Source organism: Pseudorasbora parva, chromosome 3 (genome assembly GCF_024679245.1).
Source record: "Pseudorasbora parva isolate DD20220531a chromosome 3, ASM2467924v1, whole genome shotgun sequence".
NCBI lineage: Eukaryota > Metazoa > Chordata > Actinopteri > Cypriniformes > Gobionidae > Pseudorasbora > Pseudorasbora parva.
Window position 1 is genome coordinate 61,082,408 of NC_090174.1, and position 18,418 is coordinate 61,100,825.

Genomic DNA, 18,418 nt, shown 5'->3' on the forward strand with positions numbered 1-18,418 from the left:
CATGCCTGCGGAGGATATGAAGCATCTGCTCGGAAAGCGGCGTTAAAGGCCGAGCTGTCCCTGTCGTCACAATCCATGACGTAACATTTGCATTTGATTGATCTGAGATGCAAATGGAGGAAGTTCCGATGGCACATCTCAGTCACGGGAGTTCAATGCGCACAAACGCCGCAGTCAACCAAGGACTGAGTAAAAGTTAGCAATAAAATAATAATAATAGAATAAAAATTAAGAAAATCACAAAAAAGCTAATTAAGAATGGCAAAATACACAACTAAATTACTAAAATTAAAACCTTAATAATGTGTCATTTAAAAATAGATATATTTATAAATACATTTTCTTCATGTAATGTACTAAAATGAATGAAATAATTATTAAAAAAATTAGACATTCAAAAAATAAAACTCATACAAAATGTGTTTTAGTTAACATTTATTTGATTTCAGCTCACATTTATTTTATATATATATATATATATATATATATATATATATATATATATATATATATATATATATAAACAGTTCTGCTGACTAATATATTTGATAAATAAAAGGTTCAAAAGAACTGCATTTATTCAAAATAAAAACTTTTTGCATTTAAATGAAAAAAATATTTTCAAATAATATAAATCTCCTTTACTATCATTTTTTATCAATTTAACACATCCTTGCTGAATAAAATTATTGATTTATTTCAAAAAAGAGAGAGAGAAAAAAAAGACTGACCCCAAATTACTGACCAGTAGTGTATATTGTTGTTATTTGCTTCTTTTTTTTATTTTATTTTTTTACTTTTTATTCATCAAAGTATTATTAAAAAGTATCACAGGTTATGAAAAAATATTAGTCAGCAGATCTGTGTCCAACACTCATGATAAATCCTCATCTGAGAATGATTTCTGAAGGATCGTGATCACTGAAGACTGGAGGAACCATCCTGAACATTCAGCTTTATCACAGAAATAAATGATAATCTAAAGTATAAAAAATTGAAAAACAATTATTTTAAATTGTATTAATATATCACAATATATTTTTTTCTGTATTTTTGAGGCTTAATGAGCAGAAGAAACTTCTTTCAAAAACATTACAAATAGTAATGTGTCCAAACTTTTGGCCTGTATACTGTATATATATACACACACGCACACGCGCACGCACAAATACACACACACACACACACACACACACACACACACACACACACACACACACACACACACACACACACACACACACACACACACACACACACACACACACACACACACACACACACACACACACACACACACAGGCTTATGACAAACACAGACAGACAGACAGACACAGACACACACAAACCCACTTTGTCTAGCTGCCAAGATAGCATTCCTGATTATGTAGTAAAATAAACAAAAACTGACATAAAAACAAAACAAAAAAATAAAAAAATAATAAAAAAACTAATGAAAATGGCTAAATACACAACTAAATGACCTTAACCATAAAAAAAATTGGGGGAAAAAATCTACATTTTTCATTTTAATGTACTAAAATAATTAAAAGGGGAAATACACATTATCAAAAACTATATAGACATGTTCAAAAAAACCAAAACTGTTAATAAGAACGGTGAGAGTATCTCGGTGAGCTGCGCTGTTGGGAAACACACTATGATGTAAACAGTGAAATTATGTGTGTTCTGTGAGTGTAAAAAACTAAAAAACAAAACATCACAACCATCAGACAACCAAAACCCCTCAATTTAGCCTGGTCTTAAGAGTATTTATACCGCCGGCTCACGGACAGACAATCCAGAGCGACTGTAATAGAACGTTTTGTTTCCATTAAAGTCCTTCCGATGTTCACTAAACAAAGTTGGATCCACAGCAGTAATCCATCGAGGCGAATGTTGTTACCAAGGAAAAGACATAAACAGCCGCTGAAGGCAGAGAATGAAGAAGGACTGTGTGTGGTTTGCTTGAGACAGGTTATTAACTCTGATTAACTTGAGACTGTCTGGCTGTGTGTTGATTGGTGCAGACGGCGTGACGTTCAGGGTGTGGCGGCCACATGCAGCACCAAATTAAACCCTGGAAATCTCTTTAGCTCTCCTCTTAACCTAGTGAGCTGCCTACCTAGGCAACATTTCCGGACATCACGGCCGCACTGCCAAACCTTGATCGGGATGAAATGAAAGGCAGCATTATATGATGTGTCCTTATTGGATAAGCCAATCCTAGAATACGCTGTGACAAACTTGGCGAGAAGTTTATGAAGTTATTCAGCACTGAATGTATCAGAGAAGAGATTCAATTCAAAAACAAGATAGGCATTAGGTTAGAATAGATTAATATTTTGATTAGAATGCTGGCTATATTAAAAACTAAGTTGTGCTGCATTCAGGAATAGAATTGAGAATGGCTTTAAATTAATAATGGATGGATAGACGGAAGAATGGATAGATAGATAACGATGGATGATGGAACAATGGATGGAACAATAGAACAATGATGGATGGATGGATGGATGGATGGATAGACAGAAGTCTGAAGTCAAGAGGGGACCATGCTTTTGCTGTTATCGGTCCAAAGCTTTGGAATGGTCTTCCATTATCTTTGAGATCTTTAACCAGCATACATGATTTCAAACTTATAGTAAAGATACATCTCTTAGACCCGGCATCTGCCAAAATTTTAAGCTGCACTTGTACTGTGTTGGCGTTTTTCTTTGATATCTCTTTATGTATTCTATGTAAAGCACAGTGGTCAACGTTGGTTGTGTTTACTGGTGCTATATAAATAAATAAAAAGAAAGAAAAAAGAAAGAAAGAAGAATGGATAGATAGACAGATAACGATGGATGATGGAACAATAGAACAATGATGGATGGATGGATGGATGGATGGATGGATGGATGGATGGATGGATGGATGGATGGATGGATGGATGGATGGATGGATGGATAACGATGGATGATGGATTGAACAATAGAATGATGAATGATAGAACAATATATTATGGATGATGGATGGATGAATGGATGGAACAATATAACAATAGAATGAGAATGGATGGATGGATGAACTACAGATTGATGATAATAAATGAATGGATGGAACAATAGAATGATGGATGGATGGATGGATGGATGGATGGATGGATGGATGGATGGATGGATGGATGGATGGATGGATGGATGGATGAACTATAGCACAAAGGATAATAGAACTATAGATGGATGGATGGATGGATGGATGGAACAAGAGAATGATGATGATGAATGATAGAACAATAGAACAAGGGGTATATGGATGGATGGATGGATGGAACAATAGAACAATGGATGGATGGAATGATAGAACAATGGATGGATGGAACAATAGAACAATGGATGGATGGAACAATAGAACAATGGATGGAACAATAGAACAATGGATGGATGGATGTATGGATGGATGGATGGATGGATGGAACAAGAGAATGATGATGGATAGATAGAACAAGGGATGGATGGATGGATGAATGAATGGATGGATGGATGGATGGATGGATGGATGGATGGATGGATGGATGGAACAATAGAATGATGATGGATGGATGGAACAACAGAACAATGGATGGATGGAACAATAGATCAGAGTTTGTCCTGATGTTCTCTCTGTGTGTGTGTGTGTGTGTGTGTGTGTGTGTGTGTGTGTGTGTGTGTGTGTGTGTGTGTGTGTGTGTGTGTGTGTGTGTGTGTGTGTGTGTGTGTGTGTGTGTGTGTGTGTGTGTGTGTCAGTCACATCTGAAACCTCTCACGTCCAGCGCCAGAGTCCCACAGAAGCGGCCCAAAGATGCGTTCCAGAGCCCGGCCCTCCTGCTGATGAGTCCCGCACCGTCCCTGCGTTCACAGACTCATCATCCACTCACTCTTTTCATCTCCGGCCCGCTGTGGAGACGTCCAGCTAATATTAGCTCCACAAACAGCGCCTGTGCCACGAGTACATGAGTCTCTGAGGATGCCAACAATCTGCCTGGCACGCGGGGTGAGAATGATGCTAACCCTCTGGCCCATTTCACACACACACACACGCACGCACGCACGCACACATACACAGCTCCATCCAGACCACTTACTAAAACCAAAGTCCGAAACATACCTACAGTACGCAAATGAATGTAAGTGTAAAGTTATAAATACTTAACTTTTTCAATAACAATGTGCTTAGAGTTTTGTAGATCTGCACAATTCTGGATAAACTGAGAATCAAAATTTTTTGGTCTAAAATAAAGATCAAATCGGCCACGATTATAGAATGGACAACTGAACAAAATGATGTTATTTACTAGAGCTTTTTTTTTTTAACTGGGTTGAGTGAATTATGACTCACTCATAAGGACTTCACTTGTTTAATTACTGGATGAATCAGCATTTCTGAACAAATCTCTTGAATCAATGATTCAGTGATTCACTCAAAGACTTCATTTGTTTCATTACTGATGAATCAGAGTTTTTTAACGAATCTCTTGAATGAATGATTCAACGACTCACTCATAAATACTTCACTTGTTAAAAATTAATCATTTTTTGAACGAATCTCATGTATGATTCGATGACTCACTCATAAATACTTCACTTGTTTCATTACTGGAGGAATCAGCGTTTCTGAACAAATCTTTTGAATGAATGATTCAATGACTCACTCATAATACTTCACTTGTTTCATTACTGGATGAATCAGAGTTTTTGAATGAATCTCATGAATGATTTAATGAGCCACTCATAAGTACTTGACTTGTTTCATTACTGGATGGATTTTTTTTTTTTTTACACTACCGGTGTAACAACAAAATTGTTACAATCTTTTTTTGAAGCGTCAATTTACTTTCAAAAAATTATGATACTGTGTGGTTGAAAAGCTCATTAACATCAGTGTTGCTATGTGTTAACTAAAACTAAAACAGCCAATCGCAATAGAGATCATTTACATACACAAAAGCAGGATTTAAACCGCCTGTGATCTAGTGATGTGTCGTTCATGAACGATTCGTTCATTTTGAACGAATCTTTAATATGACTCGGGACTACCGAGTTGTCTCAGAGAGTGATTCGTTCATTTTGTGTTGACCGCGCATGCGCATTACGCAACATATGCTGTCTGAATCTCTGAGCCTTTTGTTCTTCCTGTCAGTCACTTAGAGTCTATGCTGTATATACAGTATATATATATATATATATATATATATATATATATATATACATATACAGTATATATATATTATGCATATTTTTGCATATCATGCATATTTCTGAATGACTCAAATATGCATGAATCCAAAATACATAATGTGGCAAGGGGGGCGTGGTTCAGCGAGGTCTGCAGCGGGAGAGAGAGCCGCGGGACGAGCGGTAAGTGAGTGGGTTGGAAGCAGATTAATAACACCTGTCTCTCGTTCCAGTAATGAGCGCGGAGAGGGTACAAAACATCGGTGGAACCGGAGATCGAGGAGAGAGAGAGATCGGACGGTTGTTGCTGAACCCAGAGACTGAGTTGCCGGAAGCCGGAAGTGCCGACCCGGAAGTGAACATTGAGCTTATGAAAAGTCACACCGCAGTGTGTGTTTTGAGTTTTGAGATAAATAAAAGAGCAGCATCAACCGTCCAGCCGACCCCCGTGTCCTCTTCCTTCCTTTCATTATCGAACTTTGTTACACTGGTGCCGAAACCCGGGAAGGAAGTAGGACCGCGCCGCCGCCATGACAACACCAACGCCCTCCGCCTCGCCGTTTGCGGACATCATCACCTCTCTCGCAGCCCTCCATCAGGAACAACACCAGTCCATGCTGGACCTGCGGGCGGACCAGGAGCGCCGCTTCGAGGCCATCGTCCGCGGCCAGCAAGAGGACCGCTAGAGGTTCCGGAGCTGGATCGACCGGGAGGTTCGCACCGAAGCCGCCGGGCTCGCCAGCGCACCGGTCCACGTGCCCCTACACAAGATGGGGCCACAGGACGATCCCGAGGCCTTCATAGACCTATTTCAGAAGGCCGCGGAGGCCTGCGGGTGGCCCCGGGCACAGTGGCCGGTGCGCCTCATTCCTCTGCTGACCGGAGAAGCCCAGGCGGCCGCCCAACAACTGCCGGTGGCGAACCTCCTGGAATATGAAGACCTGAAGAGGGCCATCATCCAGCGGGTCGGCCGGACCCCAGAGCAGCACCGCCAGAGGTGCCGCTCGCTGGAGTGGGGCGAGGCCGGCCGACCCTTGGCGATGGCCCAACAGCTCCGGGACGCGTGCCGCAAATGGCTATTGGCCGGTGGAAGCGACGTGGACCACATCGTCGATCTGGTGGTACTGGAGCAGTTTATCGCTCGGCTGCCCAAAAAGACCGCCGAGTGGGTCCAGTGCCACCGGCCCACGTCGCTGACGACGGCCATCAACCTGGCGGAGGACCATCTGGTGGCGTGCCCGGGGGTCGGCGAGCCCCTACTAACCTCTCCCTCTCTCTCTCCCCCCTCTGTCTCTCCTTCTCGCCCTGTCCCTCTCCCTAGGTCCCGCCCTCCAGGGCCCCCTCGTATTCCCCCCAGAGGCCGGGGTGGAATGGGCCCAGGGCAGTACGGGAGTTCGAGAGCCCCGCCCAAGGGGGCGGGGCTGCTGGGGTCGGGCGGGGATAACGGTTCCGGTTCCACCCCCCCTCCGCGCTCATTTTCCAACCCACTCCCCGCCGCAGGGGCGGCGGGCAGGCCTGGGCTGGCCTGCTGGCGGTGCGGCGACCCGGACCATTTTGTGGACCGATGTCCGATGATGGACATCGGGACAATGATCCGGGTCCCGGACTTCCAGCGGACCACCCCTGATCAAGCAGGAGAGTACCAAATTCCTGTGAGTATCAAGGGGGGTACATATCAGGCCTTGGTGGATTCAGGATGTAACCAAACCTCGATCCATCAAAGCCTGATGCAGCCTGGGGCATTGGATACAAGCCGCATGGTTAAGGTGCGGTGTGTGCACGGGGATGTGGTGGAATATCCGGTTGTCCCAGTCACGATACAGTTTAGGGGAGAAAATCATAGTGTTGAGGTGGCGGTTAGTCCCCACCTCCGGCATCCGCTAATTCTGGGGACGAATTGGCCCGCCTTTCCGGCGTTATTGGGGTCGTTATGCGCGGATGCCGCTTGGGAGAACAAGGCTAGGAACGGGGCGGTGCGAGTGCAGGTTGGCGAGACTGATACGGGGCCCTTGGGAACCTCTTCAGAGGAACCGAGCGGGGTCGAGAGACTGATTCTCTCGGACCGCGATGACTTCCCTCTGGAGCAGTCTCAAGATGAGACTCTAAAACATGCTTTCCAACAGGTCCGCACTATCGACGGTCAGTCCCTCCAACCCGCATTGCCCGTCACGTATCCTTATTTTGCCATAATTAAGGATAGGTTGTATCGAGTGACCCAAGACGCTCAGACAAAAGTGGATACAACCCAGTTGTTAGTACCAAAGACCCGCCGGGAAATGCTTTTCCAGGCGGCTCACTCTAACCCGATGGCGGGCCACCTGGGACAGGCGGCCACGCTGAATCGTTTAATGACCCGGTTTTTTTGGCCAGGCATTCATGACAATGTGCGCAGGTGGTGCGCGTCTTGTCCTGAATGTCAGTTGGTGAACCCACTGGCCGCCCCAAAAGCGCCATTGCGCCCCCTACCATTAATGCAGGTCCCCTTCGAGAGAATTGCGATGGACCTCATCGGGCCATTAGAGCGATCCGCACGCGGACATCGGTTTACGCTAGTTATCGTGGACTACGCAACACGATATCCGGAAGCAGTGGCTCTCCGCAACATCTCTGCGAAGAGTGTTGCGGACGCACTGTTTCGTTTAATCTCCCGAGTGGGGATTCCGAAGGAAATCCTCACTGATCAAGGCACGGCGTTTATGTCACGCACGTTAAGCGAATTGTACGGATTATTGGGCATTAAATCCATTCGAACAAGCGTCTATCACCCACAAACAGACGGCTTGGTCGAACGATTTAATCGCACTCTTAAATCCATGATCCGTAAATTCGTACAGGAAGACGCCAAAAATTGGGATTGGTGGTTAGAACCCCTCTTATTCGCTGTGCGAGAGGTCCCGCAAGCCTCCACGGGGTTTTCCCCCTTCGAGCTTCTCTACGGACGGCAGCCCCGGGAGGTGCTGGACGTCCTACGAGAAACTTGGGAGGAGGGGCCTTCTTTGGACAAGAACGAAATTCAATATGTGCTGGACTTGCGAACAAAACTCCACACCTTGGGGCGGCTATCTAGGGAGAATTTGTTGCAAGCCCAGGACCGCCAAAGCCGGTCGTATAACAGGGGTACGAGACTACGCAAATTCACACCGGGAGAGAAAGTGCTCGTATTACTCCCTACATCGAGCTCTAAATTAATGTCAAAGTGGCAGGGGCCGTTTGAGGTCGCACGACAGGTGGGAGACCTCGATTATGAAGTGATACGGTCCGATAGGAACGGGGCACGTCAAATATACCACCTCAATCTCCTTAAGAAATGGAATGAGGTGGAATCAGTGTTGTTGGCGACGGTGATCGGGGGAGAGGATGATCTCGGGCCAGAGGCGAGCATCAAAGCACAATCGATCGCGCTGGCCCCTGGGGGAGATCACCTCTCACCGTCCCAACTCACTGATCTATCAAAACTACAGGCGGAGTTCGCAGACGTGTTTTCGCCCCTACCGGGACGTACCAACCAGAGTATGTGAGTGGAGTGGAGTGGCAGCAATATCCCCTCCACGCTCTTTGCATTCAAGACTCACTCCGCTCCAGCTCCGCTCCGGGTTCACAATTTCCAGCTCCCCACTCCACTCCTCCCTCACTGATATCAGAAACACTGCTCCGTCTTCGCTCCGGGGAAATTTGCGGATAACCGCTAAAGTATTAAAGTAAGCTCTGAAATATTACTATAAAGTTCGGTATATAACCTGCATTAAATTTAAAAAATAATAAAAAATAAACAATAGGTGATTAGAGGCCTTATTTCAACGTGGTTTATTGGAACATTAGTGTGCATTTCTATGTCACGATTAGTCTACTATTTGTTTATTATTTATTAAATACACGCAACTGGCCGAAGAAACCTTTATTAAAATTAAGAAACAATTTGTACAAAACGAAAGAAAGGCTTTTTACAAAAAGAAAACTTCATATTAAGCTAAATATAACCACCAAAATCATTTCTGACCCACTAGCATCTTTGCACTGATATCATAATCAGATGAAATGTAAAAATAATATTATAATATTTAAACATAAATATGAAAAAAAAAACATTGTTTAATGGCTACAACAAGTAGCCTATAGTAAGCTACAGATTTATGTCATGTCTAAGCTGGATTTGAACGAACATCCTTTTACCGTGAGCGGTTCATGAGCGCGCGTCTGCGGATTATTGAGCTGAGTCACACCGGCTTCACTCCGCTCATTAGTGAGGTCAGGCTATACCTCGCCCACGTATTAAAAATGGTCGGGTTTAAAACGGGCTCATAATTACAGTTAATGTGTCGGACAGGGCCGGTCTCTCGGGTGCACGGGCTTGGGTAGGGTCGGGCTTGATTTTTTGAGTCGATCTAAGCTCTAGTTCTGGCTAAAAATGTAGTTATTATGTGCTGGCCGGTTTGCATGAATTGTACTCATGATGGAGCGGTAGTGGAGCGCTCTCGGAGCGAGTGAAAACCACAACGCTCCGACTTTTAAAAAATCCGCTCCTCACTCCATTCAAAATCTTGCCGCTCCACTCCTCCCTCCACTCCCACTCCACTCCGCTCACATACTCTGGTACCAACTTAATTCAGCACCATATCGAGACCGAGCCGGGCGTGGTAGTTCGCAGCCGGCCGTATCGCTTACCTGAACACAAGAAAAAAGTAGTTCAGGAAGAATTAGGGGCAATGCTCGATATGGGAGTAATAGAGGAGTCCAACAGTGACTGGGCGAGCCCGATCGTTTTGGTCCCTAAGACCGACGGCTCGGTCAGGTTCTGTGTGGACTACCGCAAGGTGAACGCAGTGTCGAAGTTCGACGCGTATCCAATGCCGCGGGTTGACGAGTTGCTTGATCGGCTGGGCACGGCTCGATTTTATTCGACATTGGACTTAACGAAGGGCTATTGGCAGATCCCCTTGTCTCCATTGTCCAAAGAAAAGACAGCTTTCACCACGCCGTTTGGATTGCACCAATTCGTCACGCTTCCCTTCGGCTTGTTCGGGGCACCCGCTACCTTTCAGCGCCTCATGGACAGGATTTTGCGTCCCCATGCCGCATATGCTGCTGCCTACCTGGACGATATCGTGATTTACAGTCACGATTGGCAGCGGCATATGCAGCATGTCAGGGCGGTCTTGAGGTCGCTGAGGGGAGCGGGGCTCACGGCCAATCCGAAGAAGTGTGCAATTGGGCGGGTGGAGGTAAGGTATCTGGGCTTCCACTTCGGTCATGGACAGGTGCGTCCCCAAATTGATAAGACCGCAGCAATTGCAACCTGTCCGAGACCCAAGACCAAAAAGGAGGTAAGGCAGTTCTTGGGGCTGGCGGGATATTATAGATGGTTTATACCAAATTATTCGGACCTCACCAGCCCTCTGACTGACCTTACTAGAAAGGGGCTACCAGATACGGTCCAATGGACGGAGCCGTGCCAGCAGGCCTTCACCCGAGTTAAGGCTGCTCTATGTGGCGGGCCGCTTTTACACTCCCCTGACTTTTCTCTCCCTTTTCTGTTGCAGACTGACGCGTCGGACAGGGGGCTGGGCGCAGTCCTGGCCCAGGAGGTGGAGGGGGGAGAGCGGCCGGTGCTGTACATTAGCCGTAAGCTCTCAAAGAGAGAGGCTAAGTACAGCACCATCGAAAAGGAGTGCCTTGCCATCAGGTGGGCCGTTCTCACCCTCCGCTACTACCTTCTGGGGCGGGAGTTCACCCTCTGTTCGGACCACGCTCCTCTCCAATGGCTCCACCGCATGAAGGATACCAACGCGCGGATCACCCGTTGGTATCTAGCTCTTCAGCCTTTTAAGTTCCAGGTGGTCCACAGGCCGGGTGCTCAGATGGCTGTGGCCGACTTCCTCTCCAGAAATGGGGGGGGCGGGGGGGGGGGGGGGGGGGGGGGTTGCAGGCCGGACGGCTCCCCGGCCTGAGTCGGGCGGTGAGGGTATGTGGCAAGGGGGGCGTGGTTCAGCGAGGTCTGCAGCGGGAGAGAGAGCCGCGGGACGAGCGGTAAGTGAGTGGGTTGGAAGCAGATTAATAACACCTGTCTCTTGTTCCAGTAATGAGCGCGGAGAGGGTACAAAACATCGGTGGAACCGGAGATCGAGGAGAGAGAGAGATCGGACGGTTGTTGCTGAACCCAGAGACTGAGTTGCCGGAAGCCGGAAGTGCCGACCCGGAAGTGAACATTGAGCTTATGAAAAGTCACACCGCAGTGTGTGTTTTGAGTTTTGAGATGAATAAAAGAGCAGCATCAACCGTCCAGCCGACCCCCGTGTCCTCTTCCTTCCTTTCATTATCGAACTTTGTTACACATAACAGTTCATTTTAATTTTCCTAACTGAAATAAAATACAGTTGATTCAAAATTAGTAATAATCTAATTGAATTTGTGATGTTAGACTTGAATAGTCAATATATTTCCCATATTTGTATATGTCTGATATTAACTGAGAATTATATAAATAATAAAATAAAAAAATAACTATGTGCTTGTTACTAAAAAGGTTGTGAACTAGTGTTCAATACGGTGACAAGTCATGTGACAAAAGAACGGACGACTCAAACCTGAAAGACTCGTCAGAACTAATCTTTTCTGCTTCTGGCTATTTAACATGTCATTTTAATAATATTTAGCTGAATTGAAAGAAATGACTCGAAAAAAGATTCGTTCATTTTGCTGAATGAGACTCAAAGATCCGAGTCAGTAAAATGATCCGAACTTCCCACTACTACTGTGATCACGAAAAAAACGACATGACTAAAAATGACTCTTTCAGCTTCAAGAAACCTGGAAAAACAAGTGAAATTAAACCACGACCAACTCCTCTAGAGCCTGAGTGCTTGTGTGTGTTTTCCCATCTGTCTTACTTTATCCAGCAGCGGTTGGCACCGTGGCACTTTGCTCTCCGGACTCTCGAGCTTGACGATGCTGATGAAATCGTCTTCCTGACGCTCATCTTCACTGGTGTTACACAGAGACAATGGGTGAGACTGTAGAGAAACAGAGACAACCATTAACTACTGTGACCTCGGCATCCTCTTAGAAATGTGTTTGTGTCAGGATATGAGAAACTGTAAGTTCAGACATAACACTTCTCATTTAAACTAATTCAGTTAGACTTTTACAGAATACCATTTCTCTCGAACAGTCGATCATGGCACTCATAATGCCAGGTCATTACCAGGGAGCGTGAGCACCGAAACAAAACGTAAACCTCGAATGCAATGGATAAAAGCATCTGCCAAATGCAAAAATGTAAATTTAGACACATTTAAAGACCCTCCCCTGATAAACTCAACGGACACCGCATTCACACGACACAACATGCAGCACAAACTTCAGCTTGCAGCGGCTCTTAATGTTCAAGAGGCAACTTCTCGTTCCTAGCATGTGGGCGCGCAATTGACTAATAGTTCACTTATCAATGAAGACCAAAAGACACATTGATGAGAGAGAGAGAGAAAGAGAGAGAGAGAGAGAGAGAGAGAGAGAGAGAGAGAGAGAGAGAGAGAGAGAGAGAAAGAAAGAGAGAGAGAGAGAGAGAGAGAGAGAGAAAGAATTTAAATTTTGAAAAAACATTATTATTCACAATAATTCACACAACTATTACAACAAAATTATTTTGAAAAAAAATTAAGAAGGGAAGAGAAAAAGAGAAACAACAACAACAATACATGAACAATTACAATCAGTAATTTGTTCAGAGTGTTGTGCTGAAATATTAGCATTTTCACTATATATGCACAACTGTAGACCCAACCCAAAGCCTCTTACTCATAGCAAATACTTTTTAGCAATATACTGTATTTTAGGATTGCATGCATCTCAGTTTGTTGCGTATGGGGCGGCATAGCCGCTGACCAGTCAGGGTGCCGATGCTGACCCCTGACCCCGCCGAAAGCACCAACAGTGGCACGTGAGCATAAGAACTGGACCACGGAGCAATGGAAGAAGGTGGCCTGGTCTGAGGAATCACGTGTTCTTTTACAACACGTGGATGGCCGGGTGTGTGACACCCATCATTCATTAACATGCGAAGCAGCAAAAGATGTGCTGTTCACACTCTGCTGACACTTGCGATGTGAAACGGGCATAACAGACATAGCAGATGGTTATGTCATAATGTTGGTATATGGTCATAATGTAATGCCTGATTAGTGTTGTCAAAAGTACAGACCGCAATACCTAATCGGTACTGAAATGTAAAAAATGTGACGCTTCGAGCGCTGTTGAGCTGTAATCATAAACACCTCTGACTGGTCATTGTGCTCACGCACTCATCGGCCATTGAATGCTCTGTGTGTATCCGTGTAAGCGCTCCGAGAAAACCGTCATTGATGTATTTTTACATGTTTGTGACGCGCTGATCATAGTAGCCAATCACAGACATATTTGATGAGCTCGTGAGCACAATGACCAGTCAGTAGGTGTTTACAATTCCGCTCAACAGCGCTCAAAGCGTCACATTTTTAAAATGTCAGTACCGATATGGAACACAATGGCTGATTGGTGTATACACATACACACACACACCCTTTTTTAACACAAGTATGAGAGTATGAGGTTGTTATGATGTGATAGTGTGTCCTAACACTAGTACTGTCTTGTTACAAACTCAGACGTGTGTACTCCACCATCACCAGTGTGTTGTGAAAGTATGCAAACTGGGACATAAACATGGATGCACTGGGACCCTTCCCCGAATAAAACCTCCAGCAGTGGGAAGATTCCTGTGGGATTCGCTGGCTGGCCGTGACCCGGCTCTGCGTCCCTTCATCCCACTCAACCGAGCGGAAATCCCAACGAGAAACTGAGCCAGAGAGCAGGAGCGTGACATCAGCACCTGGCACATCAGCAGAGACACTGATGTCATCCGTACAGAAGGGCTGGTGCGTGTCAATCAAAACCAGAGACGACGGAAAGAGTGAGAAAAACAGAGAAGTGCAGGAGAACCGTGGCAAAGAAAGGAACCCACACTGTAAAAATGTTGTTGGTTTAACTTAAAAAAGTAAGTAATCTGGTTGCCTTAAAAAAATTAATTTATTGAAATAAAATGTTTGAGTTGATACAATGTAGGAAATTGGTTTAATAAATAGAAACTCAAAACATGATTGTATCTGAACCACATAAAACATTTGATAAATCATGAAAGTAGCACAATTTGGCATGTTTCACTGCGTCATCACAAATAAAACACACACAATTACCCAATATGCTCACAAAATCTTTTAATAATATTTAAATAAAGGTTGTCGATTCTCAAAAATGTTCTACGCACAAGCACAAACACACACACACACACACACACACGCACGCATGAACGCACACAAACACTAGCGCGTGCGCACACACTCAACACACAACCATTCACGGACACAGACACACACACCCACACCCACACACAAACGCACACGCATACACACACACACAAACATTAGCGCGCGCACACACACACACACACACTCAACACACACACAGACACAAACACACACACACACACACACACACACACACACACACGCATACACACACTCAACACACGCACACACCACAGACATTCAATACACACTCAGACACACATGCACAAACATTCATAGACACAATGTTGTATGCACATTGTATTAAAGGTGCCCTAGAATGAAAAATTGAATTAACCTTGCCATCATGAAATAATAAGAGTTCAGTACATGGACATCACATACTGTGAGTCTCAAACACCATTGCCTCCTCCTTCTTACGTAAATCTCGTGAATCCATAACACAATGGGAAAAAAAGTGCTTCTCAACATAAACCCAACCGTGACGTAAGCGTTGGGGATCATTTATATGCACGCCCCCAACATTTGCATCTGTCCAAACATGTTCATTGTCAGGCGGAAATGACGGAGCGAATCATCAAAACAAGCTGCTCACATGGACACACTTCATGTTCAGGCTGTTCAGGAGACCTGAGGACTTTACATATCCTTCCCACAGATCAAACATGTCAACAGTCACGGTTGATGTTCATAATCCGATACCACAACAATTTAATTCAAGATCGTTCGTTTGTTCGGCTCATTTCAAGCAAGCTTCGCTCAGCGTCTTAAACTGAAGAAAGGGGCGACTGTATTCCTGCAAGCAGTAAGTAGAGATTTATCCACTTATTGACTGTTTAAATAATTTGATTAAATTGAAAGTTTCTTAGAGAGACCGCAGTGTCTAGATAACGCAAGATGATTACAGTAACAATAGGAAACACCAAGTACCATACCAAACTAAATAGTGTGTCTAATGGCAAAGGGGAATATTATTTTATATTACAAAATACAACCGTAGATACTTCACTTACAGATCGTTCACTCGATCCTTCTAGCAAACGTCACCTTTTCCACCATATAAGGTAAAATTATAGTCATTTGACAAGGTTATTCATTTTGTAAAAATTTATATATTTATATTTTTGAGAACTGAAGTATGGTGTTTCCTATGATGTTTTTGCCTATTTGTATTTCAGATTAGGCTACATCACAGTCACTGCGTAACCTTAGCCTACATTGTGACTAACGTTATATAAACATGCAATCCCGTTGACGACTAAAGACAAGTCTAAAGCAAGGGGGAAATCTAGCGCTCGGAAAGCATTCCACCCCTAGGGGCTGCCATTGCTAACCAAGCCATCACCTGCTGTTAGCATCCCATTGACTCCCATTCATTTTTGAGTCACTTTGACAGTGCATAACTTTACATCTGAGACGTTTAAAGACTCCATTTGTCCATTGTTTATTTCTAAAGAAACACGACAATGTATAAAAGGCTCCATTACCTTGTATCTTACACTATCGCCCCGCAGAAGCTGTTTTTGTAAAAATAGGCTAACGATTGCGTCATAACCAACGCGACCCTGTCGCACAGTTGAGAAATTACCGTATAGACCTGAGGAGACGCTCGCAGGCAATCTTTTACTGTCTATGAGGCAGTCGGGGGGACGTGGAGACATAAAGTCTGATAAAGTCAAGGGGGAAGAATGGGGAGAAGCCCATAGTGAGCCAAAAGCAACGGGACAAAATATTTAAACAACGTGATTCAGATTTCACTTTCCACAACTACTAGAAGACCTACAGCTGTCAGACAGGAGGCTCACGTCACATCTACGTCGTCAAGCTCAGTCTGAGCCGGCGCAGTTCGCTCAGCCATCAGGAAGTGAGTGCTCCTATACTGACATCACTTAACGCCGTAGAAGGCAATGGGATCGCTCGGTCCATTTCTTTTACTGTCTATGGTCTAAAGTGTAGGCTGAACGACACACTTTAAGCAGAACATCTCAAATGGAGATTGATACAATACAGCTTAATTGATGGTGTTTTCAGATCGTCTGTGCGGAAGAGAGGGAGCTCGCGTCCATATGGTTGCCAGATTGGACATGTTTAGATAAAAACCGAAGTGTATACAGGTTTCTCTTCACAGAAAAGCTCTGTTTAAGGGGTTTAATAAATGAAATCTGGCAACCGCACGAACGCGAGCTCTTTCTCACGCGGATGATCTGAAAACACCAAATAAACAAGTAAGCTGCATTTTATCAATCTCCATTTGAGATGTTCAGCTTAAAGTTTCATTTAGTCGGTCTGTGTTCTGTCAGGACGGTCAGGACTCAGGAGTCGCTTCACTGTGACTGAGCTTCAGAGCTCAACATTAATATTCATGACCCTTCCAAATAAGGCAAAAACTGAGCATTACATCCTAGGGACAATTTATAGGGTTGTAAATGGACCTGTAAAACTGTATCTGGACAATTTTTTCCCTTAAATAAGCCACATACCCTCTATGAAGATATCAGAGAACAATTTAACATATTGTTTCAAATCATTCTAGGGCGCATTTAACTCGATTTCTTATTTAAATGAACTAAAAATTAAGGCAACTAGTTAACTTATTTTTTTTTTTTTTTGCAGTGTACAGTACAAAATCACGCTCAATTGAAACAGAAAGAAAAAGAGGAAAACGGTTAAATAATGGCTGTATCCAGTCGGTGGCCTCTGTAATCCCACAAACCTCCTCTCTAAAAGAGTCCTCATCAATTCTCCTTCTGGAGCCACCGTTTGCCATCTCGCATAAAGCTAATCATTATCTCCGGCCAGCGAACGCCAGCTCTGTTTACCATCAAGAGGCCGGCGAACACAGTCTATCATCTCTGTTAGGTATTTTTATCTCACAAAGGGGCACAAAGTCTAAAAACAACATCGGTTCCGACCCCAAAAGATACATCTTCATTTGGTTTTTTGAAAAACGGAGGCACACACAAACAGATTATTGACAATAGTCCGAGCCGCCCGTAGCGTCTGTCTAAACCGCAAACCGGGTTGGGATGAGACGTCCCTTCCACGGCTTTGTAGTGGCACATAACGACATTCCAGTGTCATCTCGACCACAGACAGACGGCTAAAAATACGCAGATCGAACGGCCTTGAAAACAAACACAGGGAGGAGAGATAATAAAGAGCTGCTGTGGTGAGAAACTTATTTTCTCTCTTCTTTCTCTGCCAGTTACACAGTGTTTATGTTGTGCCAGCTGAGCTTGAGTCACTTTACACTGTTCATTTAAGCTTCTCTGTCCATCCTTCGTTCTATTTATTGTTCCATCTCTCTATCTATCTTGTATCCATCTAATTATACTATTTATCTAACTATCTAACTATCCATTCATATCTATTATTCCATCTATCCTCTATCCATCAAATTAACTATCCATCCATCCATCCTGCTCTATTTAATGTCCTATCTATCCTCTATCCATCTGTCACGTCTAAACACGAAGTAAAACTGGTGCGAGGACTCAGGTGCAGAGAAAGATAATTTATTACAAAATAAACATAAACTCAAAACAAAACCCACAAGGGGGAAAAACACATAATCATAAAACATAAACCAAAGACTCAAACCAAAGGAATCACGGGGAACTGGGAGACGTAGACGAGACATACACAAGGATCCAACACAGACTGACAAACACAAGGAGATTATAAACGGAACAAACAAGGCAGATAATGAGGGAGAACAGGTGGGGCAAATAAACCAATAATCAGATAACAAGAAGGGCGGGGTTGACAGTAGCACATGCAAGACATGACAAAACCCACATGTGCACACAAGACAGGACAGGCATGTGACATTACCCCCTCCTTAAGGAGCGGCTACCAGACGCTCCACTAGGGACGGGCGGGACA

The 18,418-nt window shown here is 44.2% G+C and overlaps 1 protein-coding gene across 1 annotated transcript in view; it reads right to left on the reverse strand.

Moving 5' to 3' along the window:
* LOC137071581 (E3 ubiquitin-protein ligase RNF43) overlaps positions 1–18,418 on the reverse strand; it is a 187,383-nt gene that overhangs the window by 48,207 nt on the left and 120,758 nt on the right. The window contains exon 2 of the mRNA XM_067439705.1: positions 12,083–12,205. Within this exon, the coding sequence (XP_067295806.1) occupies positions 12,083–12,205 (123 nt within the window). The remainder of the gene's footprint in view (positions 1–12,082; positions 12,206–18,418) is intronic.